Source organism: Macaca mulatta, chromosome 2, assembly GCF_049350105.2.
Source record: "Macaca mulatta isolate MMU2019108-1 chromosome 2, T2T-MMU8v2.0, whole genome shotgun sequence".
Taxonomy (NCBI): Eukaryota; Metazoa; Chordata; class Mammalia; order Primates; family Cercopithecidae; genus Macaca; species Macaca mulatta.
The window spans coordinates 100,782,631-100,809,996 of NC_133407.1; the positions used below are offsets into that span (position 1 = coordinate 100,782,631).

Here is a 27,366-nt window from a genome sequence, read left to right on the forward strand (position 1 = left end):
CCAAATAATTTCTCCATAAGGGAAAAATGCAGTCGCCCAAATTTTACCAACAATGACAGAGATGAGAGTAGGAAAGATTAGGCAACATCTGAGTTTTAATTGGAAAAGTGTCCAAGTCATCATGAAAGGCCGACTGGGAGCAAGTGATTATTAGAGATTCTTTAGGAGACCTCATCTGAAAATGTTAAGACTGCCAGTGAGGAAAGGAATTGTTAAAATGCCAGCGGTTTTTTTTTTTTTTCTCTTTTTTTTCTATAATTCTGTAAAAATGCAGAGAAAGTTGAGTGGTACTTCAGAATTGAGGGAGAGGGTTACCGCAGAGTAGAAATATATTTCTAGATTTCAGTTCCAAACCACAAATCCACAACAATGCCATTTTTCAACTGTACAAAAATCTGCTTATGAACTTGACATGATCTTAATTGGTAGTGTCAAAGGCCAAGTTTTTCACCTGTTAATATTTTTCCACATTTGTCTTTGAATCTGAATAACTTTATACAGTACTGTAAATTTAACTTACATCAAGTTTGATGTCAATTCTTATGAAAAGAGCTTTCTGCATGTAACACATACGGTTAAAGAACACAGCAAAGAACAAAATTTGCAGGAACAGTTTTGGAACCAACAGAAAATGTCACCTTTTATTTGCCATCTTATATATATATATCAGTTTTACCAGCTACTTCTAAATTTGTACATTATTTGTAAGGGAAAGAAGGAAAACCCTAAGACTTGTCTAACTTAGTGGAGAATGTGTGTGTTGGGCTTAGGATGGATAGCTAAGTCTTACTGAGCTGTGTTACCTAACTTGTATATAAAAATTGTAATTAAAAGTTTGGGTTCACCTGTTTCTCACAGTCTAAAATGATGAGTAATTGCAAATTCTGGAAATGTGACAGTATATATGATTTAAGGCTATAGAAGCAAGGAAGCTCTTTCAAGTGCTAAAACTAAAGACTTCTAGTTTTTGGCTCAAATTCAATAAGTACTGTTTGTATGCCAGGATATGTGAGATGTAAATGTAGTAGGTCACTTTTCACCCTTGTAGCTATAAAATAAAAATTTTGTAGAACAGAAATAGCTTGTACTACTGAATTAACAAAAGTTATACTAAAGTATCATGTTTTAAAAATATATATATATATATACAGAGTTAAGCTTGTTGCTGTTACCCTGTCTGGATTTGAAAAGTGTGCTGATTTATATATATATATTACACACACACACACACACACACACACACACACACCCACCCCTAAAATGGCCTAAAGCAGACATCCATGTAATTACAGTTGCAAAATGAAAACATTTTGGAAAGAACATTGTATCATAGTTCATTCATTTGCAGTGGATCTTTGTTCCTTTTTACTGTGGTAATTTTAGAAATGAGTGTCAAGTTTGAAATTAGATCTGCTAAGTTGGGGTTTTGCTGCTTGAACTCTGCACTGGGTCCTCAAATAAACCGATGTGAATGTAGTTTTTTCCCCCTGTGTGAAGAAGCAGTTACACCCCAACAATAGGAGGAAAAATCTAGAACTATTTCAAGTTTTATCTTTTTGTATATGAAAATAAAATAATAATAAAACAATCTTGTCTCTCTTAATTACGTGGCGGGGATTGGAGTTTCCTTTCATGAGGATTAGAAGTAAAATGGCGTTCCCTTGCTTAGAGGGCTGACTCAAGTCGGTTCCTGTTTGGTATGTGTAATACTAACAGATGTTAATGGCTGAATGCCTAGTCTGCCATGGTCCTGTGGGCTGGAGCTAAGCACAGGTCTCCATTTCTGCCATTCGGAAGTCCAGGGTCTAGTTGGGGACACTATGAATGGGGACCGTTCTCCTGAACGAACTGTTCTGGGATTTTGGGTAAGTTTCTGCAGGGTAGCATATTTTCCAAATGTCCAAGACACTCCCCCGTTCCCCCATCCTCTGCCACCAGTCCTGTACTTTGCAGACAACCCTGAGCAATACTGTTGTAAGTGGAGCAGAGAAGCCTTGAAAATAGTTGTATTCAGGACTACTGCAGATGACAAACTGCCATTCCCAAACGTTGCTGAGTACTGGAGTCATTTGCTGAGCGATTAAAAAATACAATTATGGGTCCTTATCCCCAACCTGGAATTAGCAAAGCAGGTCTCCGGTTTCAGAGATCTGGACTTAATCTCACTAAAGGAACTCGTGGTTCCCCAACAATAAAATAATGATAGTCTTTAATACTTTACAGGAAGGCCCCAGAAATCATCTCACTGCTTTCTGCACTAACAAGTTGTTTTGGTCCATGACTCTTACTTGCCTACGTGGAGAAACACCCTTTTAATTCACCCTTTATTATGAGAATTAAGCAACTGTTGATACTTTTGGAGAAAGTTTTTGATGAAATGACCCTTTATTCAGGAACCAGTTGCCCAATATTTGGCTGTTTTTGCTCTTCCACATTTAGAAAGTTCACCTTTTATTAGTGAGTGCCCCTAATGAAGGAAGGAGGGCAAAGGGCTGACATTTTTGACACAGGATCTTGGAGCTGGAAAAGCTGAAAGGTTGGACCTTAGGAGTCATCTGGTCAAACTTTCCCTTTAGCAAAGGACTTCTTTCACCAAAAGAAATTTGACACAGAAGTTGGTTTATATTAACCAGGCTTGTCTGAATGAGCAAGTAGAAGAGGGCCAAGGGACCATTTCGCTTACCCTCTCATCCCTTTAAGTCTCAGGCATCCCTATGGAACACCTAGGAACCTTGTTTAAAGTTTACAAATCGCTGGCCCAATGCCAATTTTAGAGGTGGGCATACAGGCCCAGAGGGAGTTTTCCTACCCAGAGGCAGGCAGCCCTTCCAGTTCTTGACCTCTTGGGACCAAATGTGGGGTTACACTGTTGTTTAGAAGTAGAGGATCTGGACTAGGAAAAGCCATCTACTATTTATTTCTCTAGTATTTAGCAGTGTCTGGCACTTAAAAGAGCCTTAAGAAATACAGTACCTCAGTGATTGTGTATTTAGTAAATTCTGGGGAAAGCTGCTGAAGTAGCCTTGAAGTCTACAGATACCAGTGTTGTCTGGTTGTATTTTTCAGGATCCTTGATTGCAGGTGACAGAAACCATTAGACAAAAAAGGGGGTTTCACTGAAAGGATTCTGGGGGAAATGACTAGCCAAGCCTTCAGAAAGGCAGGATGTATGTGGGCTTCAGGAGCCTTGGGAGTTGGGGTCACAGCATTGCAGGCCTTCTCCACCTGTGTCCTGGTATTTCTTCCATTATTGCTCAGAGCAAGACCAGATGTATCTGCTCCTTTGACTTCTTAGCAGGAAACAAGGCTGTAGACAGTGCCAGAGGTTTGCATTTTTTGTTTGTTTGTTTTTTTTGAAACAGTCTCACTCTATTGCCCAGATTGGAGTGCAGTGGCACGATCTCAGCTCACTGCAACCTCCCTCTCCTGGGTTCAAGCAATTCTGTCTCAGCCTTTCGAGTAGCTGGGATTACAGGCACGCACCACCACGCCCGGCTAATATTTGTATTGTTAGTAGAGATGGGGTTTCACCATGTTGGCCAGGCTGGTCTCAAATTCCTGACCTCAGGTGATCCTCCAGTCTCGGCCCCTCAAAATGCTGGGATTACAGGCATGAGCCACTGTGCCTGGCCCAGTGCCAGAGTTTCACATCACAGCTTTGCTACCCAGAGAGAGTACTAGATCCAAAATCCCTAGGAAGGACTCTGGTTGATGTAGCTTAACCAGTCAGGGTCCTTCACAACAGGTATTCCTAGCAAGGGGGTAACTTCCCATTTGAGGCTGTCAAAATAATGTGCATACTTCAGTAGGTTGTTAGAAGTGGCCTCCTGGTCAGTGAATCATCAGTGGGATCAGATGAAAGTTATTCCTACCAGTTTTCTAAGAAATAGGAAACTTGAAAGTTCTACTAAGAACTAAGTCCACACGGAATGCTGGAGATTGTGCTGCAAAATGAACTCATTTATTTGTGAGTGGTAGTCCATGAAATCTATCTATCCTTTCTTTGCCAGCAGGCATTCAGCAATCTGGATTTTATATTCTATCAAGACAAAGAGTAGAGATGACTCAAACATTTCTAACATTTACAGAGCACTTAACGACATGCCCCTGGTACTTCCCTAAACATTTTACATGTGTCATCTCCTTTAATCGTCACAAGAACGCTATGGTCTAAGTATTGTTATTCCAATTTAAAAGAGAAGGTTGGGGACAGTGACTCACACCTGGACTTACAGCACTTTGGGAGGCCGAGGCAGGAAGATTGCTTGAGGCCAGAAGTTGGATACCAGCCTGGGCAGCATAAGGAGATCCCCTTCTCTACTCCCCCACTCCTGCCAAAAAAATTAGCCAGGCAGTGTGGCACGTGCCTGTAGTCCCAGCTACTCAGGAGGCTGAGGCAGGAGGATCGCTTGAGCCAAGGAGTTCGAGATCGCAATGAGCTATGATCATTCCACTGTACTGCAGCCTGGGTAACAGAGACCCTGTCGCTAAAAAAATAAATAAATAGACCTGAGTTGGAATATCGGCTCTGGAGACCTTAGTGTAACCATATGCAAGTGTTTACTCGCTGTTAAATGGGACTAAAGGCATTTTCTTCTCAAGACTATACATAGCACACCACTAAACCGTCTAGACATCGTATTCCCCATCCATCGCCCCGCCCAGTGGACCAGGGATGAAGCGGGGATGCGCCAGGGCATCCAGGTTTGTCACCAGGGGGCGTACGAGGCCCTCAGTTTGGCGGGCGGCGGGACGGGGGCCGGCCTGCGCGCGCATGCGCCGTGATAAAAGGCCGGTACCTCGGGCAAGATGGCTACCAAGAGTATCGCTTCCCGCCTCCGGGGCTCCCGGCGTTTTCTGAGTGGCTTCGTGGCCGGGGCTGTAGTGGGCGCTGCGGGAGCTGGGCTCACGGCCCTGCAGTTCTTCCGGAGTCAGGGCGCTGAGGGAGCGTTGACAGGGAAGCAGCCGGATGGTAAGTCTGTGGGCCCGTCCTCCCTTCCCTGGCCCAGGTTTCAGGCTCCGACTCCTACCTGGAATGTGAATGGCAGTGCTTGACGGACAGCCTTCACCGTTTGCTGGGCCCCGAACCCGGCCCTTGGTTTCTGACCTTTTTTCTCCCGGCTCGGCCTCCTTTCCCCACGTCGCGTCTGGCCGGCTTCCCTCATGTCCTTCCTTACCCCGGGCATCTTAGTTTTCTTCACAGAGCCACCCCCGCCAGACTTTCTTCCCCCAAATTACTCATCGCGATATCTATGTTTTAATAAAAGTCTGTGTCCTCCACTAAGATTGTTAGCTCCGTAAGACTTGAGACTATGTCTGTTTTGGTCTCCATCATCTAACCAGCACAGTACCTGGTACATAATTGGCATTCAGTAAGTATGAATGAAGGAATAAATTAATACATAGTTTTAGTAGATTAGTTAACTGCCCTTCTTTCGTCATTGTTCAGTTGAAGAATACCTGCTATCTCTCCAAAGTGTATAAAAACTCATGTTGCAATGAGTACCTTACATTTGACCAAAAAAAAAAAAAAAAAATTAAGACGTGCTCATTTCTTACACTTTGTGGATGTGCCAATTTAACTTGCTCCTTTGGATACTTGGCATCTAGCAAGAGAACTACCCCCTTGGTGGGTTGAGGATTTGAGAAGGCATCAGGGGAGGATTATCTCGAAACCGACTCACTATTGATTGTGTGCTTGGTTTCTCCCACTCGGAAAAACAGTACCAGTTTTACTGTCATCTTGCAACAGCACACATATCAGTGCTTCAGAGATGATTTGGAAATTTGATGTGAAAGACTAGTAAGATCAAGTCTTTATTCAAAAGTTAACGCTGTAGCTGCAGTTTATTCATTGATTATAGGCAAATCCGTACTTTGTCTACTATTTTCTTCATCTCATAGTTGCAAAAATGAGATTTTCTCGTTGATTAGACTTTTGAGCCAGTCCTTTGTAAATCACACCGCTCTCCTTTTCCTTATAATCTTTTGTTCTTAAGAGCCACTAATTGTGTGTTTGTGTTTTTGTTTTGTTTTGTTTTGTTTTCACTTTTAGGATCTGCGGAAAAGGCTGTCTTGGAACAATTTGGATTCCCTTTAACTGGAACAGAGACAAGGTGTTACACTAATCACGCTTTGTCTTATGATCAGGCAAAGCGGGTGCCTAGATGGGTTCTTGAACATATTTCCAAAAGCAAGATAATGGGTAGGTGGTTGGACAAAAAAATTGAAGTGACAGTATTTATGAAAGATGTCTCCAAATGTAAAACAGAGATGATTATTAATATTCTCAACCTTTTTCATATCATAGCACATGTAGAAAATTATATTTATATAGCTTACTGGTTAAATCAACCCTGCCTGGCAGCCAGTAAGCCAGACCCTTTCCAGCTGTTTCAGGGCGGAAAATATCCATATCTTGACACACTAGTTGGGAGGCTCTGTCATAAATATTACAGCAATGAGCACCATTCAGTTTTACCTTAACAAATATTTATGTGTCTGGCACTGTGATAACACTTGGGGACCTATGTGTGACCTGAGTAGAGGATCTCTACCCCCATGACACTTTGAGTTGGGAGAGTAGGTTGACCTATCAAACAAATAATTATGAATGTATAATTATAATAATTTTTCCAAAGGAAGTGATTGCAAGTTAGTGTAGTATAATTAAGGAACAGTAAAAAGTTTGATGAGAGGCTGGGCATGGTGGCTCACACCTGTAATCCCAGTACTTTGGGAGGCTGAGGCATTTGAGCTCAGGAGTTTGAGATGAGCCTGGCTAACATGGGAAAACCCCGTTTGTACAAAAAATACAAAAATTAGCTGGGCGTGGTGGTGCACCTCTGTGGTCCCAGCTACTTGGGGGACTGAGATGGGAGGATCTCTTGAGCCCAGGAGGTGGGGATTGCAGTGAGCCAAGAGTGCAGCACCACACTCCAGCCTAGGCAACAGAGGGAGACTGTGTCTCCGAAAAAAAAAAAAGTGTGATGAGAGATTATAACAGGAGAACCTGATTTTGATTAGTAAGGCTTCTCTGAAAAAGTGGACTGAAGAGTGAATGGAAATTACGTAGGCAGGGGGTTGAATGTGCCATGGGATGTGGAGAAGAGCATTCTAGAAAGAAAGGAACACTTGCATCTTTGGAGGCCCCTAATATGGAGAGGGGTTTTGTTCTTTTAGGGAACTAAAAGAGTGCCAGTAGGTGAATGAAGGAGAAGGTGATGTGAAATGAGGATGGAGAAATAGGCAGGTGTGTCACTTTATTCACGTGTCCTTATGTCTTGATAGGGTCCTGTAGAATTACCAGATCTTGATAATTAATGTCAAATTGGCTTCTAGGTAGATTCTTCAAGTTTACACTCCTACCATCATTGTTTGTTCTCTCTCTCAACCCTCACCCATGGTGAGCATTACTCAGCTTTACCAATTTAATGCTGATTTTACTCGTGTTTATTGATTATTAGTGAGAGTTAACATGTTGTGAATTAGTCTTTTTTGGTAAGTTATTCTTTACCCATTTCAGTTGGGGCATTCTCTTTTGAATTTATTTTTAGAAGTTCTTTTATTTATTAAGGAGATTACCTTTTGTCACAGTTGTTTTGTTCCCTTTTGTTATTTGCTTTTTAATTTGCTGTGTGTTCCACATATTCTCCTTTGCTTTAAAATGTGTGCTATGGCTGTGCATATTAAAATGGTGATATTAAAGTAAGTGTGTGCCATTCTAGAGTGCATAGCAACCAGCAGAATAACAGGAGGCTTGGAATGTACTTGCTGTTAGAGAGAAACTGATGTAAGTGAAAACTTTATCCAGCATATAAGAAAACCTGGGCATTTTATATTGTATAATAAATCTTGTGAGCTGTGTACTTTTGAGGCAATAAAATAGAGCCAATTAATGTTTGAAAATAGGGAGCAATGTACCTGTGTTTTACTTGATTTTAATGTAAAAGGACTTCTATTTTCAGTAATGATGGACTGAGTTATTCAGATGGAATCTTCCTGCTGAAAACCAAAAATGTTAGTATATAAAAAGTGTATATACATATTTATATTTTTTTACTTTTTTTTTGAGATGGGGTTTTGCTATGTTGCCTAGGCTAGTCTTCAATTTCTGGGTTCAAGTGACCCTCCTGTCTCAGCCTCCTGAGTAGCTGGGATTACAGGTATGTGCCACTATGCCCAACTAAAAGCGTATCTTTTAAAAAATCACTTACGAAAAATGAAGAGCCAGCAGCATAGTGGAGAATTGCCAGGCTAGTGTTTATGGGAGAAAGCCAGAATCCAAAGAGGTAAGCGCAGTCTTGGCAAACCGAAACCACATTTGCCTTTGAATTCACAGCATTATGGGGTGAGGAGGATTGAAGGAAAGACCTAAGGCTCACCCAAGGTAGGTTGTCCTGTAGGTCCTGCAGTGTAGGAGACCCTTCCTGTGTTACCTTGGAACTCCAAAGGGCTACATCCTCAGGCAAGAGTGAACTAGAACTAACTTCCCTGCCCACTCTTGGGGACTACATGGAAGGTTGTCTTGGCATTGAACAGAGAAAGGTCAAAAGAAAGATAAAAGCTTTGTTCCAGAGAAGGTAAGGTCAAAAACTGGCTATCATGCAGACTTATAGCCCAAATTTGTGCATCGAGAGGAGATCAGGGAACCTTAATCCCTGAGCATGGTTTAATATGGTTCTCCACTGGTAATGTTGCTAGACACCTTACAGCAGTAAATTTACATCTTTTCTCAAGGAAGATATCTTTTTAGGCCTTTGGAAATTCCTACAAGTTGCTTCTATGTGACAGTGAGCACCAGCCAAAAATAACTAGCTGTAGAAGGAAGTGATTCCAATGGTAATGACACTTAGAAATTTACTAATGATAATTTTCCTGTATTCTTTATAAAGTGATTCTAAAAAGTTTACGTATATGACACTTTACTGTGAACTTTGGGATCTGATACTAAGTTTTTCTTGGCTGGATGAAATCACCTTGGAATCAGTGACTTCACTGTTCTCCATTTTACACTTCTTTGAATAACAGTCTTGAGTATGTTTCATTTGTTGTCATAACTTTTGTAGTTTAAGAAGGTCTCACCTCACGATAGTGCAGTAGGTAGTGTTAGGATTTGCTAATGTTCTCTGTGACAAACCATTCTGGAGGTGTCAGAAAATAAATAAAATCTGAGATTTCTTCTTTCCTATGTGGTACTAAGATACTCTGTTTTAGAAACTTCTGGGTGGAGCTCATAACTTAAATGTTTATTTTGTCATGGTTCAAGAGGCAGTAAGCAAGATATCAGAGACACTCCTCTCCCCAAGGCTGTGCCTGCCTAGAACAAATTGTTTCGTGTCTATATATATCCATTATTTTAGTACACATAAACTGGTCAAATACAATCATACAAAATACAGTACATGGGTGTCTTTTTTAAAAAACAAGCATTTGTTTAGTAGCCAAGCTTTTTATATAGTTTAGCGTTTTGATTGTTGATTGTTTTTACTTAAATACTATTCAGAGGAGTTTTTCTTTAACTGGAAAGGCCAGAGTCAAAATTGTAGGAGATAGCTACACTGTATGAAAAGCATTCTTTCCTAGACTAGTACTTTCTAAATTCAGATGAAGTATCTGAACTATCCCAGGAACTTGAGACATGCATGCAGTCCCTAATATTAATTGCTTGAAGAGATACCAGCCAGTAGCAGCCAGCTTGCCTTGCTTAGAGAATCTTGAGGGACATTTGTCTACTGATAACATACCCATTTTGTGTGTTTTTCTTCAGGTGATGCAGACAGAAAGCATTGTAAATTTAAGCCTGATCCCAATATCCCTCCAACCTTCAGTGCCTTCAATGAAGATTATGTTGGAAGTGGGTGGTCACGAGGACACATGGCTCCAGCAGGAAATAACAAATTTTCAAGTGTAGGCATACTTTGGGGGAGGGATGGAAATATGGGGCTGATGTTATACATACAACAGGAATTAGAGATTAAAAACCTAGGAGCTAAACCTTAAAACTTGAGAATTTCCATACTCTTATTTTTCTTCCTGACTTTATTTCTCTTCTTTCAATCACATGCTGAGACATTTTTAAACAGGTTGAATGAGGAAAACTAAGTGGTATATGAAGGGAACTGGAAAGCCACTGGGAGCTGAAGCTACTCACTTTTTTTTTTTTTTTTTTTTTGAGACGGAGTCTCACTCACTCGGTTGCCCAGGTCAGAACACAGTGGCCTGATCTCGGTGCACTGCAACCTTTGCCTCCCAGGTTCAAGCAATTTTTGTGCCTCAGCCTCCTGAGTAGCTGGGATTACAGGTGTGCATCACTATGCTCAGCTAATTTTTGTTTGTTTGTTTATTTTTTGAGATGGAGTCTTTCTGTCTCTTGCCCAGGCTGGAGTGCAATGGCACGATCTCAGCTCACTGCAAACTCTGCCTCCCGGGTTCAAGTGATTCTTCTGCCTCAGCCTCCCAAGTAGCTGGGATTACAGGTGCCTGCTACCACACCCAGCTAATTTTTGTATTTTTAGTAGAGACGGGGGGTTTCGCCACGTTGGCCAGGCTGGTCTCAAACTCCTGACCTCAGGTGATCCACCCACCTCGGCCTCCCAAAGTGCTGGGATTACAGGCGTGAGCCACTGTGCTCAGCTACTCACTTATTTTTAATTAGTTAATTAGAGACAGAGTCTCGCTTTGATGCCCAGGCTGAAGTACAGTGGTGGAATCATAGCTCAATGTAGTCTTGAACTCCTAGGCTTATATGGTTCTCTTTCCTCAGCTTCTCGAGTAACTAGGACTACAGTCATGTGCCACCATGCATGGCTAATTTATTTTGGAAAATGCTTTTAATTTGCAGAAAATTTGTAGAAATTCATAGAAAAGGTGAAAAAATAATACAACAAACATATTGATACATTTACGTATACATATGTAAATTCTGCAACCATTGACAAAGTTGCAGACATAATGTTTTATTTCTAAATAGATTGCTCAGGAGTATGCATCATCTAAGAATAAGGATGTTTGTATATATGAATATAATATATATAAATACAAGTATATCAAGAAGTGTATATTAATACATTTTTATATATTTGTGCAGTAATATTATCTAAAATACAATGTATAGTCAGCTTTCCCACATGGTCCTAATTATGTCCTTTATAGCTTTTTTGATTCAGTATTCAATCATGAATCATGCATTATATTTAGTTACCATATTTCTTTAGTCTTCTTTAATCTAGAATGCTTTTCCTGCCAAAAAGTGGAGGAGTGTCTTTCATGATATTGACATTTGTTATGTGAACTATTGGTGATTATGTCATTAAGATGGTAATTCTCTACCTTGGACACTCATTATAATCACCTGGAGAAGTTTTCACAATCCTGATGCCCAGATCTGAACCTCATACTTATAAAATTGGAATATCTCAGGGATGAGACCCAGGCATCAATGTCAATATTTTTAAAGCTTCCAAGATTTTTCCAGTGTGCACCCAAGATTGAGAGTGACTGCTTGAAGAGAAGGTACTTGTAGCATTGGCAGTTAGTATAGATCAGTGAAGAAATTACAGTGAGGTAGAGCCTTGGGTATTTGGGTCAGAAATGTGAAGTGAATGAACACATAGTGGCCAGATATTCAGAAGAAAAAGGACGTTTTCTCTGCCACTTTTGAACTAGTGTGTTTGTACTGTACTAAAATAACTTTTGTGAAAATTGATCTCTGTTGAGAAACTCTGCCAGAGGCTTAAAACCAGAATTTGCCCTTAAGCTTTGTGTTGGAAATATTTAGTTCTTAGAATTCACGTTATAGGTTTGGATTTTATCATCGATAAGCATAGCTAACTACTTACTTTGTAGTCCCCATTTTGAATAATTATTATAAGAGCTTTCTGTCCTGGAATAATTATGGCTTTCTTTTTTTTTTTTTTTTTTTTGAGACGGAGTCTCACGCTGTTGCCCAGGCTGGAGTGCAGTGGCGCGATCTCGGCTCACTGCAAGCTCCGCCTCCCGGGTTCCCGCCATTCTCCTGCCTCAGCCTCCTGAGTAGCTGGGACTACAGGCGCCCGCCACCGCGCCCAGCTAATTTTTTGTATTTTTTTTTTTAGTAGAGACGGGGTTTCACCGTGGTCTCGATCTCCTGACCTTGTGATCCAAATTATGGCTTTCATTTATTGAAACAAGTAGTCAATAATTGCCTAGCACTAATGTATAAATAGGAAACTTTTTGTGTGTCTTTTTAATAAAATGTATTTTAAAGAGGAAACATTTCAGTGCAAGTTACTATGTTTCTTTCTTTACAGAAAGCCATGGCTGAAACCTTTTACCTTTCTAACATTGTGCCTCAGGATTTTGATAATAATTCTGGATATTGGAACAGGTGAGGGATGAGAGTTTTAAAAACATGATTCTGTGGAAGATAAATGAAGTGACAGGACAATGTACTAATGTGCCTATTAGCTGTTTCTGTCTTTATTTTTCAAAAGCTAAGCCTCTGAAGGTAAGTACTTTGGGCCAGTTTTCTCTGCTGTATTTTGGGAGTACAATCTTCTACAGAAGATCAGACTTCAAAACATAGCCTGCTTTTTTGATCATGTTTGCCACTATTCAAAAGTCAAGTTCCAAAAGAAATGACTCAAAATAATAATCTTAGTAATTGAGGCAGCATCTTTTTTGAGTATGTTCAGTGAACACTATTATTTTCTCTTGTATTCCAATATTTCTTAGCTTTTTTAAAAAAACAGTTTTGTATTTCAAGAGCTCCTGAGCTTTAGGCCAGGGTCTGTGGTTCATGTTTATAGTCTCAGCATTTTGAGAGGCCGAGGCAGGAGGATTGCTTGAGCAGGAGTTGAGACTGACCTGGAACGTACTGAAGCCTTGTCTCTACTAAAAATTTAAAAAATGAACCAAGTGTGTTGGTCCATGCCTGTAATCCCAGCTACTCAGGAGGCTGAGGTGGAACAATCACTTGAGCCCAGGAGGTTGAGGCTATAGTGAGTGGTAATTGTGCCTCTGCACTCCAGCCTAGACAACAGAGCAAGACCCTATCTCAAAAAAAAAAAAAAGTTCCTGAACTTGAAAAAAAATTGGGGCATAGTTTAATATAACTATTAACCAGTTTTTTTTTGTTGTTTTTTTTTTCCCCCGAGGCAAAGTCTCACATTGTTGCCCGGGCTGGTGTGCAATGGCATGATCTCAGTTCGCTATAACCTCCGCTTCCCGGGTTCAAGCGATTCTCCTGCCTCAGCCTGCCGAGTAGCTGGGATTACAGGCACACACCACCACACCCGGCTAATTTTTGTATTTTTAGCAGACATGGGGTTTCACTGTGTTGGCCAGGCTAGTCTCGAACTGCTGACCTCGTGATTTGCCCACCTTGGCCTTCCAAAGTGCTGCGATTACAGGCATGAGCCACCATGCCTGACCACTATTAACCAGTTTTTGATAGAACCTAACTATAAAATAATCTGGGCCTTCTACATTTTTCTGACACTGTCAGGTGGTTTCTTTATGCATCTAAAACTAACAGTTTGAGGTTCTTTCAGGCTGTTGTGTTTTTCCCCATATAGTACTTTGTGGTTTAAAATAATGAAGAGAGCACCCTGCACCAATGAGAGACTTCAGCAGTTATCAGTCATGGCGACATTTGTTTCATCTACATACCATCACTTTGATACACTCAGATTATTTTTAGCAGATGACAGATATTTTATCCATAAATGTTTTGTTATATATATTTAGAATATAAGGATTCTTTTAAAATATAACCACAGTATTATTAATGCCCTTAAAGAATTTAACAATAATTCTTTATTACCAATTTTATAGTCAGTTCAAATTTTCTTGGTTGTCTTTGATTTTTTGTTGTTGTTGGTTGGTTTGAATCAGGATTCAAACAAGATAGACACAAAAATTTGGTTGATATATCTCTTTAGTTCCTATTAATCTGTAAGTTTCCCTTTCTTTCCTCCCCCCCCATTCAAATTATCTGTTGAAGATCTAGGATGTTTGTCCTAGAATTTCCTTTCCATATTCTGGATTTGCTGATTGCATACCTGTGGAAGCATTTAACATTTTCTTTTCCCAAGAGATAAATTTCTGGGAGGAAAACTTTACCTTGTAATTGGGCATATATATATTCTATTAAAAATAATTAAAAAAAATTTTTTTAAGGCCAGTCAAGTGAAGCAGTGGGAGTAGAGAAGGAACAAGGAAGTATATAACCGGTTGTGAACAATTAGTTGTAAACCACTGCACTTATACCAGCCTATAAAAATAATTGGATTTTACTTTTTGGATAAGAAACTGAGGAATGAGGAAATGCATTGTTATCTCTCATTTAGAAATCTCTTCCAACTGGGCCGGGCGCAGTGGCTCATGCCTGTAATGCCAGCACTTTGGGAAGCCGAGGTGGGCAGATCGCCTGAGGTCAGGAGTTAGAGACCAGTTTAGGCAACGTGGCGAAACCATGTGTCTACTAAAAATAAAAAAAAATTAGCCAGATGTGATGGCACACACTTAAAATCCCGGCTACTCAGGAGGCTGAGGCAGGAGAATCGCTTAAACCCAGGAGACGGAGGTTGCAGTGAGCTGAGCCTTAGTGACAGAGTGAGTGAGACTCCGTCTCAAAAAAAAAAAAAAAAATCTTCCAACTGCAGTGTAAGAAAGTACATATTAAAACTACTTGCCATTTGGGCGCCTGTAATCCCAGCTACTCGGGAGATTGAGGCAGGAGAATCACTTGGACCCGAGAGGTTGAGGTTGCAGTGAGCTGAGATTGGACCATTGCACTCCAGCCTGAGCGGCAGAGTGAGACTCCATCTCAAAAAAAGAAAAAAGAAAAAAAAATACTTGCCATTTTTATCTGGTAAATTGACAAAAACAGTTTTTAAATGATAAATCCCAGCATTATAAAGATTGTTGTGAAACTGCTGTTGTATTTTGGAGCTTATAGAGTAAATTGATATAGCCCTATTAAAAATGTTAGTTTTACATATGATGACGAGTTAAAATAAATACATTCAGTAATTCTGGTCCTTGAAATTTATCTGAAGGAATTGATACAGTGTTGCATTATTTAAGAAATGTTAACAAGCCCAACCGTCCTGCAAGAGGAATGGTTAAATAAAGTATATCATCTTGTTGGAATGATATATAATTCTTGAAAGCTGGTTGGGAATTATGGCATAAAAAAAGTTTTAAGTTCATGAAATTTGAATTCCAGAATGTACTCTGAGTGCACATGAAGAAAAATGTAGACAGTTTTGTTAGTATATGTGATTTTTAAGGTTTTTCTGTGCAGTAAGCAAACTGGGAAAATAATTGTTTGTATGCTTATAATGTTTTGTGCTATGTTCTTGTTAATTTCTCAAATGCAGTTTTTCTTGGTATCTTTCGTAGGGATTGATATGATTTGCTGCTGTCTTACACGTATATATGTGAGAATATCATACTTTTTTTGATTTGTTTTTCAGAATAGAAATGTACTGTCGAGAACTGACAGAAAGGTTTGAAGATGTTTGGGTGGTATCTGGGCCTTTGACGTTACCTCAGACTAGAAGCGATGGAAAAAAAGTAGTTAGTTACCAGGTAAGGATGTTTAACAGTCAGGTTTATGTTATCTGTATGATATTATAATCTCACTTTGCATTCTGCTTTTTATTTTTATCATTTAAAAAATTTTGCATTCTACTTTTTAATTTCACTTATTCAACAATATTTATTGAACACCTATTAGGAGTGATAGGCATAGAGCATATAGTGATGAATAAAAGCAACTATTGACTTCAAGGAACTCACAGTTTAGAGTGGAAGACAGATGTTAACAATTACATTAAAGTGTGACATGCTGTAATAGAGATAAACACGGTGCGGTCTTGTGAAAGGACTGATGGGCTCTACTCATATGGGTCCGGAATGTTTAAAAGAGGAAGTGATATTGAGCTATACCTTGACAGTTAAGAGTCAGGAGTGGACCCTGAGGATTCCAGAGGATGGAGCAGGATGAGCACAGGACATTTGTGGTCAACATCAGGGTTTTGGGATTTATATATCATTCATAAAGTTTGGAGCTTATGGTGCAAAACAGTGTGGGTGGCTCAAGGGGGATGAAGAGTTCTGTAACAACTGGTGGATGGGTGAGATAATACACGACTTTCTATTCTATGATGAAGACTTGGTTTTTAATTTTTAGGCACTAAGAAGTCATAGATTTGTTTTAAGCCTGGGATAAATGTGATATTTGGGTTTTATAAAAAATATTCTGGCAGCAGCATGTAAAGAGATAGGTGGGAAAAGGGAGCATTTAAAGGAGAGATTGGAGGCAAGGAGATGAGTTAAGACATACAAGCCGTTGGAGTGAGGAATAATAGAGGAACACAGGAAGGAGTAACCATGAGTAAATAACTTGTTTGAGTAAGGAAGAGGGAGAAGTTCCAGATAACAACCAGATTGCAGGCCAGGTGCAGTGGCTCACCTGTAATCCCAGCACTTTGGGAGGCTGAGGCGGGCAGATCACGAGGTCAGGAGTTCGAGACCAGCCTTGCCAATATGGTGAAACCCTATCTCTACGAAAACTACAAAAATTAGCTGGGTGTGGTGGCACGTGCCTGTAGTCCCAGCTACTTGGGAGTCTGAGGCAGAAGAATCGCTTGAACCCAGGAGGCGGAGGTTGCAGTGGGCCGAGATCGCGCCGCTGCACTCCAGCCTGGGCGACAGAGCAAGACTGTCTCAAAAAAAATAAAAATAAAAATAAAATAAAAACAACCAGATTACAGTGTTACAGTGAGTTGAATAAATGGGAAGAAAAGCTTTTCTTCTAGAAGCTTCTTTTTTTAAATATGCAAAATACGTGAGCACTTTTAAGACTGAAAGAGAGATTAAAGATAGGAGAGTGTAATTAGTGGTGTGAGAGCTTCAGACATCTAATGTTGCTGGGAAATTCTTAGCTAGCCTTCCATATTGGTAGTTTACAAAGTGGTATACCTGAAGAGGAGTAAGCCAAGGAAGTGCTCAGACAAATGGTGGGTGGGAATATGTCAGAAGGACATGTGAATCAGCTTGAAGGAGCTCCCATTTACCGTATCTGGTGCTATTGAATATCAAAATAAAATGGATTATAAACCTATTGAATTAAATAAGAATCCATAATAAATATGTAAATATATAGGGTGTAAAGAAAAGCTTTGGCTTACCATAGAATGTCAATTAATAAATTTGCAAGAATGAAAGAGTTATACAAATCATTTTGCACACATCACCATAATTGATTCAGGCAAGAATCATCACTAGCTAAAACTAGTGAGTGAATGTTTTGTGAGGAATACAGTATTTACATAGTCTGAAAGTATCTCCTCATAAATTATTTATTAATCACAAAGTAAAAAGTAACTTTACAGTGAAGAAACATCCCCGTACCCAAGTGATCAAGTTTAGTATTGCTAGTGATGGGACTTAGTGATACGCTGTACTTCCTAGTGTGATGCACTGAGCAGGATAAAATATCAGGCATACCCCAATTGAGGGACATTCTGTGAAACAGCTGACTTCTACTTTACAAAAGTGTTGGTGTCATAAAAGACAAAGGCTGAGAAACTATCTGTTCTAGATTAATGGATTAAAGAGTCATGCAAACAAAATACAGAGTATGATCTTAGATTAGATCCTAGACCAGAAAAAAGTTGCTAAAAAGGATGTTATTGGGAGAATTGGCAACATTCAAGGTCTGTAAATTAGATAATTGTGTATTTTCAGTATTAAATTTCCTGATTTTTAAAATTGTTCTGTGATTAACTAAATATCTTTGCTCTTAGGAAGTTATATTCTGAAGTGTTTAGAAGTAAAAGGGTGTGTCTGTGACTTTTAAAAAGCTTGGGGGAAATAGAGTGATAAAGCAAATAGAGCAAAAGGTTAACAATTGGTAAATCTGATCGAAGGATATAAAGGAACGAGTTCTTTGTGCTGTTCTTACAAATCCTAAGCTTTGAATTAATTCAGAATTTAAAAATTATATATTAAATATTATATAGATATTTAAATAAAATATTAAAAGATATATTAAAATAGTTTATCGGTGAAATGATACTCAAGCATGTTCAAGCTAGCCTTGAAGAGTTTCAAAAGACCTCTCACGTCTCCCCACCCTGTTTAGTGTCATAATGATCAGTCGTGTGAGGTCAGTGAAGATCAGCTTCCTGAAGAGTATACTTTGAGTAATAGTCTTGTTTCTTGTTTTTATTTTAAAGGCTTGCTGGTCTTAGGTATTCTCTTTCAGATTCTGGGCTTCTTAGCCCATATCGTTAGTTTTCCATATGTCTGTTAATTTATAGGACCTATCCATGCTCACACTGGCAAATCTTTAATTCGGTAAATCATCAGTGCAGCAAATCTTCAAGTACCTGTCATGTGGGAGGAAGGTATACAGAACTGTAAATGGCATGCCCCAAACTTATATTCTTGATTACTTTCTTCCTCTCCTGTATTTCACATCCTGGCAGTCATCTCTCACTCTTAATTACTTTGAACCAATAACTTTTATTAATTCTCTTTTTTAAAAATAACTTCTACTTAGACATACTGAAGCTCTGAACACCTGCAGTATTGCAGAGGCCTCTAATGAGTTTCTCTGCTTCCAGTTGCATTGGCTACCAGTCTATCTGGAGTACAGAAACCGTGACAGAGAAAGTATACGTAGTTACTTTCCTAATCCTCAGAACCATAGAAAAGAATAACATTAAAAGAAGAGAAAAGGGAACTTCATTTATACTGAAATTGGGGAATGTTCACAGTCCGGTATCAAGGAATTTTTCAAATAATATCTGCAAGATAAAGTGAAATTTGGACCAAATTATAAAGGATGTTAATTTGACATGTCTCCTCTTATCAAAGCATGGGACAGGGTACTAGAATTGGTAAGGAAATTCAGACCTACCGGTAGCAGACCACAGAAGAAATTTCTGGTGTTTAACTTGGAGTTTATCCCTTTACCTTGCAATAGTAGGAAAGGCAGGGTGGTTATAGTTATATATTTCATGTCAGATCTGGCCTTGTATCTTTGCTTTGATACTTGCTTGCATGTGGTCCTGGGAAAATGACCTAACTTCTGTAAAGTTCAGTTTTATCTGTGATATTTGGATAGTAGTAGTGTTTACCTCACTGAGTTGCTAGTATCATTGTTAGCTTGGTAGTTAGCACATAGGAAATGTTCAGTAAATATTAGCTACTATTACTCCCTTGGAGGCTAACGTAAGAATGAAGACCAGTGTTTTTTGTATTCTTTGGTGCATGTACTCATAAACCTATGATTTCTAAGATTCTTTTTTATTTCTCCTTTCTTATCCACAGAAGCCCAAAGCTCAGGTGCCTCTTTATTAATTTAAAAGCACAATCTTTGTAGTCTTCTAAGTAGAGATAATGCTTTTGAGTTTGTGAGTTCATGTTATGTTAGGACTTGTGAAATTAGATACTTTATATTAAACATGGTTTAGTCTTGATGCTTTTTTTTCGCTCATGGCATTAAAGTCATGATTGGCAAACTATCTTTCCTTGAATTTAAACTTTAAAAATTTTTTAAATTATGCAATTATATGTGCATAATGGTAAAAGTGCTAAATGTTAAAACATGATTGTGGAAGTATATGACATTGTAATGAAATTTAAACAGTACAAAGCAGGATGAAAAGGTAAAGTCTCACTTATACTCCTTATCCCACTGTCCAGTTTTTATTTGTTCTGGTGCTTATTTCTATATCTCAGAATAATGAGCACTAAAATATATTTTTAACTTGTGACTTGTCACTTATTAACAGTTAATTTATCTCCATAAAATTATGAAATTTATTAAGTTTACTTCTTGCACTGCACCATACTCTGCTAGTCATATATACTTAGTTCTTCTGTTGGTAAACTTTGCATCATATACTTTACATAATATACTTAAACCTTTAATCTTGATCTATCATTTATACTGGTCAAGGTTTGTAGCATTTACATTTATGTTTGCTAATGATAATGTAGTCTGAGTTTTGCCTATAGCAGGGTTTGTAAACTGAGGCCTCTTATGGCAAGTCCAGCCCGTAGAGGTATTTTATTTGGCTCATGTTATATATATACATATATATATATATATATATATTTTTTTTTTTTTTTTTTTTTTTTTTTTTTGAGACGGAGTCTCACGCTGTTGCCCAGGCTGGAGTGCAGTGGCGCGATCTCGGCTCACTGCAAGCTCCGCCTCCCGGGTTCCCGCCATTCTCCTGCCTCAGCCTCCTGAGTAGCTGGGACTACAGGCGCCCGCCACCGCGCCCGGCTAATTTTTTGTATTTTTAGTAGAGACGGGGTTTCACTGTGGTCTCGATCTCCTGACCTTGTGATCCGCCCGCCTCGGCCTCCCAAAGTGCTGGGATTACAGGCTTGAGCCACCGCGCCCGGCCTATATATATTTTTTTTTAAGTTTGTCGTAGAGATAGGGTCTTCCTCTGTGTCCTAGGCTGGAGTGCAGTGACACGATTGTAGCTCACTATAACCTTTATCTTCTGGGCTTAAGAGATCCTCCCACCTCAGCCTACCAAGTAGCTACGACTACAGGCATGCACCACCACACCCAGCTAATTTTTAAGTTTTTGTGTTGTAGAGATGGGGGTCTCACTGTGTTGCCCCAGCTGGCCTTAAACTCCTGGCCTCAAGTAATCCTCCCACCTCCACCCCTCAAAGGGCTGGAATTAAAGGCGTGAGCCACCAACCTGACTATATGTTATTTTTTAATTAGTTGATAATGTTTAATAATTGGGAGATTTCACATAAATCCAGATTTTAGCCTCTCTTAAATCAGATGACTCCATAACAATTGGCATATACTCCCATAGGCAACCAGTTTACTAGACAAGAGTATCAACCTTTCCTTAGATTGAACACACATCTTCAATTCACCGTAGTCTTTACCTGCCCCATTTTACTCATTTACATTTCCTGTCTAGCCCTTGTTGGTCTTTGAGTTTGTAATCCAAGATCTATTGGAAAATATTTAACCAACATTTATATTATTATAAGTGTGTAAGTAGTATGTTTGGACCTATAAGGAAGTAGATGTAATTCTACATCATTAAATCTGTGCCACTTGAGAGGAGAAGTATTACCACAAACAACGGAAAAACTGAGAAGTGGAAGGTAAGGGTGGCAGTGTATTATAATTGCTCTTTTTAAAAATGGAATATGTTTTTACTTTCTAATTCAGATAATTTAGGTCATTTAAGCATATCATCATATGATTTTTTAAAAAGGTAAGTTAGTTTTTTCTTGAAGATATATTCTTGGAGCCCTCTGACTTTCTGTTTTAATTTGAATTACTTGTTTCCTCCCTCCATCCCTTTCTCCTTCATTCCCTTCTTTCCTTCCTTTTATTCAACAGAGACTTAACTAAGCTTTTACTAGGTACCTGGTGCTGTTCTGAGTGCTTCTGATACAGCAGTAAACAAGGCAGAAAGGAGTACCCTCATGGAGCATGCATTATAGTGGAGGAGATATATAGTAAGTAAAATGCCACGTAGAAAAATAAAGCACGGTAAAGGATTGTATTAGGGTGGGAAAGAAAGACAAGGGGAAGTGAGATAGGACAGAAGCCTAAGTGAAGTGAGGGAGCAAGCCATATGAAGTTTTTCAGCTAGAGAAGGTGCAGATACACGGATGAAACTGAGGTTGGCACATTCAAGTGCTCTGCTCAGTGTGACTAGAGCAGCGTAAGCACGAGGAGGAGAAGAAAGTAAATTATAGAGGGGGGCGATGGCAAGAAATGTGGATTGTATTAAGTGAGATGGGACATTTACAGTGTTTTGATCAGGTTAGTAGCATAATCTGGTTTACATTTTTAAAGCACACACTGGCTTCTTGTGAAGAACAGAAGAAAGTGTGGAAACTGGAAGGCCAGTTAAGAGACTAATGAAATCGTCTACATGAGAAATAATAACTTGAGTAGGATGGTGATGTTAGAAATGGTGAGAAGTGGTCTGATTTAGGATGTGCTTGGAAGTGATCAGCACACCAATGATGTTGAAAGCTATGATGAGATTATATAAGTGAGTATAGACAGGAGAGAACAATCGATTGAATTCTGAACCCTGGAGCACTTGGACATTTAGAGGTCAAGAAGAGGAAGATCCAGCAAAAGAGTCAGAGCAGCAGCCTTTAAGGTAGGAGAAAAACTAGGGGAGAGTGATGTTCCAGAAGCCAAGTGAAGAAAGCATTTCAAGGAGGCAATGATCAGTTGAGAACTGATCATTTGCAATCCCAGTAAGCTTTTTTAGTTTTAAATTATCTATGTATCTGTCCTTCTGTTTCTTATTATACTCCTAGCGTGGGTCCTTAAATTCCTTTTTCCTCTTAAATATTATCTTAAATCCCTCTTTTCCACCCTCCCCCTAACCCGCCACTTTTTTTTTTTTTAAGACAGAGTTTTACTCTGTCACCCAGGCTGGAGTGCAGTGGTGCGATCTTGGCTCACTGCAGCCTCCAGCTCCCAGGTTTAAGCAATTCTCCTGCCTCAGCCTCCTGAATAACTGGGATTACAGGCACCTGCCACCATGTTTGGCTAATGTTTTGTATTTTTAGTAGAGACGGGGTTTCACCATGTTGACCAGGCTCGTCTTGAACTCCTGACTGCAAGTGATCTGCCCACCTTAGCCTCCCAAAGTGCTGGGATTACAGGCATGAGTCACTGCACCTGGCTACCCTTTTTTATAGATAACTTTTTTTGCTTTGGTGGAGTATATCCTCAAATTTTTTCTGGAAGAGTCAATGGATGATAACCTTTCTGAGTCCTTGCTTGTCTGAAAATGTCCTAAAACTCTGAAGATGGGTTCAGGAATCTTTATGTATGACAAGTTCTCTAGGATAGTTTTATGTATAACACCATTCTTTTATTTTTATTTTATTTTAATGAGGATGATCCCTTTATTTGACTTGAGGATGGAGAAGAAGAGGATTATGAGGTCACAGGAATGTCTCATGGGGAATTACCCAAAGCTGGTAACACCAGGCACTCTGCCAGGAGGACTCTCTGGAAGGGGCAGCCAGCTCACAGATGCCCTGGATCCCTGGAGGCCAGTCATTAAAAAGTTATGACCATCCCTTTCTTGCCAGTCTGCCAGGGCTCCAAGCGGGGGAAAGTGGAAAATTATCTGGTCCTGGCCCAGGGCCAGCTCCTCAGTGAGAAACTCGAAGAAGTGGGTGCTGTGGCTGCGGTTCTCCTTGGTGGTGTCCATCACGCTGGTGGAGGAGATGAACAGCTGTGCCCAGGGCTCAGTGGACCTACTCAGCACCATGGTCAGGCCCGCCACACCCATCATGTTCACATGCTGCCCTTGTCCTGTGCTCCCTGGCCCGTGCTCCCATCCTTGGGTTTGCCCAGGATGGAGGCCGTGGCACAGAGCCATTTCTCCAGCCCCGCAGGCACTCGGTTGGCAGGCAAGTTCGTGTCTAGCTCTAGGAAGGGCATGAGCCGCAGAGAGAGAGACCCATTCTTTTAGAGAGTATTTTTCTATCCTCATGTGAAGGTAAAACAAAGGCCTGCTACTTTTGTGAGTTGCACGATAATTCTGCAGATGAATTTTTTTCAGTCACACACTTTGAGTTTGATACCCTTTATTTGCTGGAGTACTACTTAAGGGGTGGCAAAAATATTAATGTCAGCTTTGGCTTTTTCCAGTTTGTTTTATCTTAGCAATGTTATCACATCCATCTTTCATCTTCCATAAGTTCACGGTAGTTCTTAGTCTACTAATGCACTACTCTGTCATTTGTCGGAACTTTTATACCTTTTTACTGCCATTTCATATATTTATATGGAATGTGTATACGGATATCCATATGTGTGTGTGTGTGTGTGTGTGTGTGTGTATAAGTATTTTCCTTTTAATTTGCAGAGGAGAGGACCAAAAACCCATGTTCAGATTGCCTTTTTTAACTGGAAACGCTACTTTAATCTCTATTTATTAGTTTTTTGCAAAGCAGGTTGATTTTTTTTTTTTGTCTTTGCTTTTAGCAGGTTAATATTTCTTAATGTTTTATTTGGAAATAATTTCAAATTTATAGAAAGATTGTAAGAACAATAAAAAGAACTCCCCTGTATCTTTCACCTAGATTTACTAGTTGTTAACATTTTGCCACATTTGTGCTCACCTATATAGATAGGCATACACCTGTTTTTATTTTCTGAACCATTTGAGTTAGTTGCAAATATCTTGTTCCTTTCCTCCTAAGCATTTTGTCATGTAACCACAGAATAATTATCAAATTCATGAAAGAACATATGGAAATATTATCTAACATTTAGTCCATATTCAAATTTTACAAATTACCCAATAATATCCTTTATACTTTTTTTTTTTCTTTTTCTGATTTGGTATCCAACCAGGATTGAGCGTTGCATTTAATTATCATGTCTGTAGTCTCCTTTAATCTGAACTAGCTTCTGACTCAGCCTTTTGTCTTGAATGACTTTGATATTTTTGAAGAGTATGGGCCAGTTGTTTTACAGTGTGTCCCTCCTTTGGGTTTGTCTGCTGTTTGCTCATGATTCGTTTTGTTTTTGGCAGAATGTAGCAGCAGTGATCTTGTGTCCTCAGTGCATCGCATCAGGAGGTGCATAATATCAGTTTCTCTGGTTATTGATGATTTTAACTTTACTTGGTTAAGGTGGTGTCTACCAGGTTTCTTCACCATTTCCCCCTTTGGAATTTGTAAGTAATCTGTGGAAATACTTTGAGGTGATGTAAGCATCTTTTTCCTCTTCAGACTTTCACTCAATAGTTTTAGTATCCATTGATATTTCTTGCCTGAATTAGTTATTACTATGATAGTTGCTAAACGTTGACTTTCTAATTCTTACTCCTTCATTTATTAGTTGACATTCCACTGTTTAGAGCTTCTCATTATCAGTGTAGACTCATAGATTTATTTTTATTCAAAGAGTTTTAATGTTTACTGTGATTGTTCATTTTGATGCTCAAATTGCCCCAGATTTAGCCAGTGGGAGCTCCTTCAAGTGTCTCCTGTGTCCTTTTGATGCATCCTCATCATTTTTTAGCATTTCCTGCTTTCTGGCATAAGGCTATGTATGTTCCATGTTCATCTTGGCCATCGGCCATTTCTCCAAGGAGCACTGGATCCTTTTGGTGGGGACTGATGTTCAGAAACCAAGATCTGAACAGCAATTCAGATTGATTCTTGAGTGCTCGCTCTGCTGTTTGGTTTGTCAGGTATGTTCACCACATTTGTTTTTAATCTTTTGTGGTAGATGGAGAGAGCCCCAAAGCTCATAGTACATGAATTCTATTGCCTTTAGTGGCTCACCATTGAGAAGGCCTTTCTCCTCTGCTTTCTGTATTCTTGTATTTCAAAACAGGGATTGACAGACACTGTTCGTTAGGAAAGCAGTTCACTGTGTTTGTGTGTTGTGTATGTATATGTAAAGTTGAATATTGACTCCAGGAATCCATATTTCTGGAGAAGCATATGGTTTTTCAGTTTTCTCAGAAGCATATCAAACTGACATCTACTTTTATATATTTTTGTGTTTCACTAACAAATATGTCCATAATAATACTGCTTTTGTTAGATTTGGCATTATATTTCAAATCAAACTTTATTTCAGGTAGAATTTTAAACCTAAAAATCTTTGGTGTATCTATTAGATGAAAGCAAAATATAGTTTGTTAGTGAAATAAATTGGAAAAATTGTCTTGAAATTCTTGCCGATTTAAGAATTTAGTGGGGCCAAAATTTTTATATGTATGCATACACTTGTATCTATAAACTTGGGATAATTTGGTTAAGAAATACAGACGTGTGAGGTCTACCTAGGCAAGGTGAAGAGATGAGAAGAGATAGGATATGTGCTGAGAAAACAGTTAAGTTACAGCATTCATGTAGGGAAGGAGACAAAAATAAAAGGAAAGTTTGGGGCCTGGTGGCAGAAACTTCAAATGACCAGTTAAAAAGTTCAGGCAAGAATTTCAAGATAATTTTCTAGCAAGCAGGGCCTTTGAAAAGCAGGCAATTAATTGTAAAACAAATATGGATAAAATGATGTCCTTTTATTCTTCTGGGAAAGGGGACACAGCATTGCCCAGTGCTAGAGACTGGTCTGTTTCTCTCAAGCAATGAATAATTTGAATCATGAATTCCCGCTTCCAAGGCAGGGTCTTACAATTACGTACAGCAATTCAGAATGCTTGGAAAGTGTTTTGTTTTCTCAGATCTAGCCATTTAATATTTACTGCTTGCTTACAACTATACTTGGAACCTTATTTTAGGAGGTTGTACCCAATAAAAGGGCTTATTTAGTTTTCTATCCAGGCAATGAAGCATATATGTGTTTTTACTTTGGAGGAAGTAAAGCACATAAACTGGCATTTCTTGAGAGCTAGGTATACCAGCCAGTATGTAAATAGCTTTATACTTGCATCTCATTCAATCTTCACTACACCCTTACAAAAAAAGTAGTGACCATTTTCTTTTATAGACAAGGAAATCAAGACTTTAAGGATCGAGTCTGAGGCATATAGCTTATAATTGTCAAAGAGGGTATCCAAACATGAGTCTGTCTGATAATTGCCAGTCATTTACAGTGTTACTCTTTGAAGCACTCAAGTTTATAGTAAATGAATTGCTGTGCTGTTCATATATACAAAAGCTTAAGGTTAGCAGATAATAAAAGATGGTGTGGATGGAGAGAGGAGTTACAAGTGATACTTGCTAGCATGCAAAAATAACAGAAAATGGGCCAAGAGGAGGATTCCTTATAGCCAGGCAGAAATGTCTGTTAGAATATGTAGGAAAGGATCACATCATCATAGAACTTGAGTGAATATCAGCCTAAGGGAAGATTCGTAGCAGTGATTTTATCAGAAGTAGTCATCTGACAGTTCTAATCAGAATCACACCCTTTATTATAGCTGAGGTCATCCCTCTGCTTTCTCTGATGTTCCTGTTTCAAGAAGAGGTTGATTCCAGACAAGTGAAACATACCTGAAGATTCTGGTTTGGACATTATAAATGGTCTGACAAGAAAGTGAGCTTCAGATTTTAGAACTCAGTGATGGTGGTAATGTTAGAAATATTTAACAATCTGTGTTCTTTTATAACAGCAATTTGCAAACTTCCACTATACTAACCCTAAAGGGGAGGAAATTGAAAATGCCCTCAGGAGTCTTGAGACATCACTTGAAGTGATATGGGAGTAATAATTTTTTTAAGTCTCTTGGTTTATATTTAGGGAAAGCTTTTGTTCATTTCCATATCTATTTCTTTTAATGAAAGTTAAATTATTTTACTGATTGTCTCTCTACCCTCACCCTAAATCTTCAAGTACCATTGACAGCCTAGAAA

At 39.1% G+C, this 27,366-nt stretch overlaps 1 protein-coding gene and 1 pseudogene across 2 annotated transcripts in view; one reads left to right on the forward strand and one right to left on the reverse strand.

The window, feature by feature from the left end:
• The first annotated feature begins 4,786 nt into the window (after positions 1-4,786).
• EXOG (exo/endonuclease G) overlaps positions 4,787-27,366 on the forward strand; it is a 29,598-nt gene continuing 7,018 nt past the window's right edge. Inside the window, exons 1-5 of one of the 2 annotated variants that reach the window (XM_001086498.5) lie at positions 4,787-4,972; positions 6,056-6,205; positions 9,770-9,909; positions 12,291-12,367; positions 15,462-15,576. In XM_001086498.5, coding sequence (XP_001086498.1) covers positions 4,810-4,972; positions 6,056-6,205; positions 9,770-9,909; positions 12,291-12,367; positions 15,462-15,576 — 645 coding nt within the window. In that variant the 5' untranslated portion in view covers positions 4,787-4,809. The remainder of the gene's footprint in view (positions 4,973-6,055; positions 6,206-9,769; positions 9,910-12,290; positions 12,368-15,461; positions 15,577-27,366) is intronic. The other variant, XM_077992183.1, reaches the window with a different exon arrangement.
• On the reverse strand, positions 22,954-23,624 carry LOC144339124 (D-dopachrome decarboxylase-like; annotated as a pseudogene).